The sequence below is a fragment of the Chiloscyllium plagiosum genome, chromosome 10, assembly GCF_004010195.1.
Source record: "Chiloscyllium plagiosum isolate BGI_BamShark_2017 chromosome 10, ASM401019v2, whole genome shotgun sequence".
Taxonomy (NCBI): Eukaryota; Metazoa; Chordata; class Chondrichthyes; order Orectolobiformes; family Hemiscylliidae; genus Chiloscyllium; species Chiloscyllium plagiosum.
This window is the reverse complement of record NC_057719.1, coordinates 81,931,174-81,935,377: the sequence shown is the minus strand read 5'-3', so window position 1 is coordinate 81,935,377 and position 4,204 is coordinate 81,931,174. Positions and strand designations below refer to the sequence as shown.

The following is a 4,204-nucleotide window of genomic DNA, read 5'->3' as shown; positions in this document are numbered from 1 at the left end:
AGAGGGAGAACAAACAGAATCTTGGTATAACATCTCATTTACAAGACGGCATCACTGACAGTGCAGTACTCCTTCATAACTGAAGTCCAGAATTTGTGCTTAAGTCTCTAGAGTGGACCAGAGGTGTGTGTGTGTGTGAACTGAAATACAAGATTTTGTTTTCTGCTATATGTGAGCTACAATGGGCCTTGTACCTTAACTAAAAAAATTGAAATAGACTTTTAGGATGTTATCCCGTAGTTGTTGTGGTTATAAGTGCATAAAGTGCCACATTTCATACGTTGGAGCTGACTTGATGGCTGAAATGGCAGCTTTCCATTACCCAGCCCTAACTGTCATAATATATAACCGATAGAGGTCTTTCAGACTAAAGAGGGTTTTGTAGGGACAGCATAGAGAATATGTTCCTGTTTGTGGAACCTTTCAAAGCCAAGAGCTGTAAAAGTCTCCAATAAATTCAATACAAACTTCAGGAGAAATTTACTTCTGACAAGTACGTTGGAATTTGAAACTCAGTATTGCAAGTTTTACTGCATAGATACCATGAAGGAGACACTCGATAAACACATGAAAGAGGAAGGATTAGCTGAAAATGTTGGTTGGACTGGCCCAATTTCTTTTAAATTTGTGCTTGGGATGTTGTTGGCAAGGCGTTGTTCATTGCCCATATTGAACCATGGTGTAGTTACACCCAAAGTGCTGTTAGGGAGGGAGTTACTGGATTTTAACCCAGAAACACTGAAGAAATGGGGATATAGTTCCAAGTTGGGAGGGGAGCTTGCACTTGGAGGTGTTCCCATGTTCTGCTGCTCTTGTCTGTCTTGGTAGAGTCTGCAAGTTTGGAAGGTGCTATTGAAATGCCTTAGTTGACATTGCTGCACTTTGTATGGGCTACTCACTACTGCCACTGTGTGCCAGTGACAGACAGATAGAATGAATGTGTACAGTGGTGAGAAGGGTGCCATTCAAGCTGGATGGGTTAGAACTGGGGTAGAGTGTTGTTGGAGTTGCATCTGGATTGGTGGAGAGTATTCCATCGCACTCGTGACTTGTGCCTTTTGATCATGAAGAGTCTTTGAGGGAACTGGAGGTAATACTCACTGAAGGATTCTCAGTCTCTCACCTGCTGTTGTGATCTAATGACTAGTGCAGTTGAGTTTCTGGTCAATGCTAACCCTAAGGATGTTGATACTAAGGGATTCAATTTGTGCTTCTATTAAATGTCGAGAGAAGGTTATTGCTTGGCATTTCTATGGTGCAGATATTACTTGCCAGTTATCAGTTCAATGTGATAGGTCTTGTTGCTGTTGTGCTTCAATATCTGTGGACGGAAACGGTGTTGCAAACTGCAATTATCAGCAAAAACCATATGATTGAAGGTAGGCCATTGATGAAGCACTTGAAGATGGTTGGGCCTGGAACACTACCCTGAGGAAATGTAGTGACGTCCTGTGTCTGAAGTGATTGAGGTCCAACAACCGCAGCCATCCTCGTTTGTGCCTGGTCTGACTCTAAGCAGAGAGTTGTCCCCGTGATTCCCATTGACTTGGTTGCCAGGGCTCCTTGACAACACAGTCAATGAAATGCTGTTCTGATGTTGGGGGCAGTTGCCCTCCCCTCATCTAGAACTTGGCTGATTTGTTCATGCTTGGAGTAAGGCTGCAATGAGATCTGCAACTGAGCATCCTGGCAGAACACAAACTGAGCATCAGAAAGCTGGTTATTGTTGAGTATATGCTGTTTTGTAGCATTGATGACTTCTGTGACTCTGAGGATTGAGAGTATGGGGGTATCAGTTGCCTAGATTGGATTTGTCTTGCTTTCCATGGACAGAGCAATTTTTCACCTTGTTGATTATAGATTCGTAGAGATGTGCAACACAGAAACAGATCCTTCATTCCAACTTGTCAACCAGATATCCTGAATTAATCTAGTCCCATTTGCCAGCATTTGACCCTCTCTATTCGTGTACCCATCCTATGCCTTTTAAATGTTGTAATTGTACTAGCCGCCTCCACTTCCTCTGGCAGCTTATTCCACACATGCAGATGCAAATGTACATCTTGGCTAAGCTTGGAACAGCTTGGGTGAGGGGCATGGTTACTTTTGGAACACCGTTCTCCACACTGGAATGAGAATGTTGTCAGAGCTCATAATCTTTCAGGTGCCTTAATTTCTTGATATCATGTATGGTGAATCAAACTGGCTGAGGATTGGTGCCTATGCTCTTATAGATCGCAGGAGAAGGCTGAGGTAGATCACTCAGTATGTCCAGCTAAAGACAGTCATGAATGCTTGAGGCATGTGTTTCACACTGATTTGCGGAGCATCATATTGACTGAGGATGGAGTTGTTTGTGGAGCCTTCTCCTCCACTTAGTTGTTGATTTCTGCTCTCCATTCATGATTGAATATAGAAGACAAGTTGGATGGCCTATTTTTGTCCTGTACATTTTATGTAATCAGTCACATTGAGCTCAAAGTTATTAGCTAATGGGAAATTTTGTTAAACTGCTGGTCTGTTCAATGGAACAATACTTTGGCCTTGAAAGGATTGAGAACGAAATGTAATCTTTGCAAACCAGAAGTGCTGGCGTACTATCAGGGTGAGATTCAGCAATCCACAGGGATTAGATGTCTTGCATCATCTCTAATGCAAGATTAAATTTGATACTCATATGGCTGAAACTGAAACATGCACAGTGCTTTAGCAAGATATGTAATGTTTAGGTCAGGGTTCCTGCATTTTCCAGATAAAGCAATCTATTTGAAACACCAGTCACAACCCATCAGTCAATCTTTTGGGTTAAATCAGCATGGCACAGAAACACTTGACAAAGAAGTTTTAACTCGGTCAAAAGCGATTAGCTTTCTAAAGTGTACTCTGTTGCATATGCAAAGTATAGAGAAAGTGTGTTGAGAGTATAAGGATTTTGCTCTGAAATTAACATAATTTATACCATAGCTAATTTGCAAACTGATGGACTTTATCCACATCATTTGAGCTTCATTGTAGTCGCTGATTTAGAGTGATCTGTTTGTTTGTCCGGTCATCATGCAGTTAAAAGTCCAAAAGACAAGCAATTTATTTGTAATATGCCATTGAAGTGCTTGAGTGTTTAGTTATAGTAAATTAAAGCAGTTAGCACAAAGCAATATTTCAATGTTGATAGTGAGCATCACCTTTTCCACATTTTGTTGTACTATATTTTCTTGTTTTGCAGGCGTTTGATGCTGCCAGGAAGAGCATGCTTCGGAAATCTTACCTATTAACAGATGAGGTGGGTTTTTTTCTGTTTTCATTTCATTTTACCAAAATCTGTATTACTTTGCTGTAGCACTCTGAGGGCTATTAAGTGCAGATTATGCTCCCCACCCACCCCCAACAAGCATGTCCTTGTCCTTATACAAACATATGCCCGTCCTCTTCTGTCCTCGTACAAGACTTAGGTCATGTCTCACTTAGAATGCTGTTTCCTGTAATAGTCTCTTCTTGGGATTGGTAATGTTGAGGGTCTGGAATGGGTGCCGGTGAAAGCCACTGGACCCATTCCCAGTATGAAGCATTGTAGTTATCATGACAGGGCTAACTGGGACTGTACACTTCAGAGAAACAAGGCTGAGGGGAGGTCTATCTGAGGTTTATTAGAGAATAAAGGGAGTAGATCATGTGTAAATGAGTGCCATGCCTCTAGGAATTCCCTGGTTGTTCTCTGTTTGGCTTGTCCTATAATAGTAGTGTTGTCCCAGTCGAACTCATGTTGCTTGTCATCTGAGTGTGTGGCTACTAAGGATAGCTGGTCATGTCGTTTCGTGGCTAGTTGATGTTCATGGATGCAGATCGTTAGCTGTCTTCCTGTTTGTCCTATGTAGTGTTTTGTGCAATCCTTGCATGGGATTTTGTGCACTACATTGGTTTTGCTATAGGCATGGCATTCATCCACTGATTCAATCAACAAGCACATCAACCTGGACCCAATATACTGGCCACTGCATCGGACAGCTGGAACTGACAACCGGAAGCAGCAGATACAAATCACTATAAATGCTGGAGGAAACATTACAGAAGCGCTTCACAGGAGGCTCCCAAGCACTGAGGATGTCACCTAGACAGGGGACGAAACGTCTGCAACACAAATTCCCAGCTCGGTCAACAGAACTACAACAACGAGCACCCGAGCTACAAATCTTCTCCCAAACTTTGA

At 42.2% G+C, this 4,204-nt stretch overlaps 1 protein-coding gene across 4 annotated transcripts in view; it reads left to right on the top strand.

Moving 5' to 3' along the window:
* rpap1 (RNA polymerase II associated protein 1) overlaps positions 1 to 4,204 on the top strand; it is a 91,558-nt gene that overhangs the window by 85,299 nt on the left and 2,055 nt on the right. For all 4 annotated transcript variants that reach the window (XM_043698200.1, XM_043698201.1, XM_043698198.1 and 1 more), the window contains exon 24: positions 3,224 to 3,280. In XM_043698200.1, the coding sequence (XP_043554135.1) occupies positions 3,224 to 3,280 (57 nt within the window). The remainder of the gene's footprint in view (positions 1 to 3,223; positions 3,281 to 4,204) is intronic.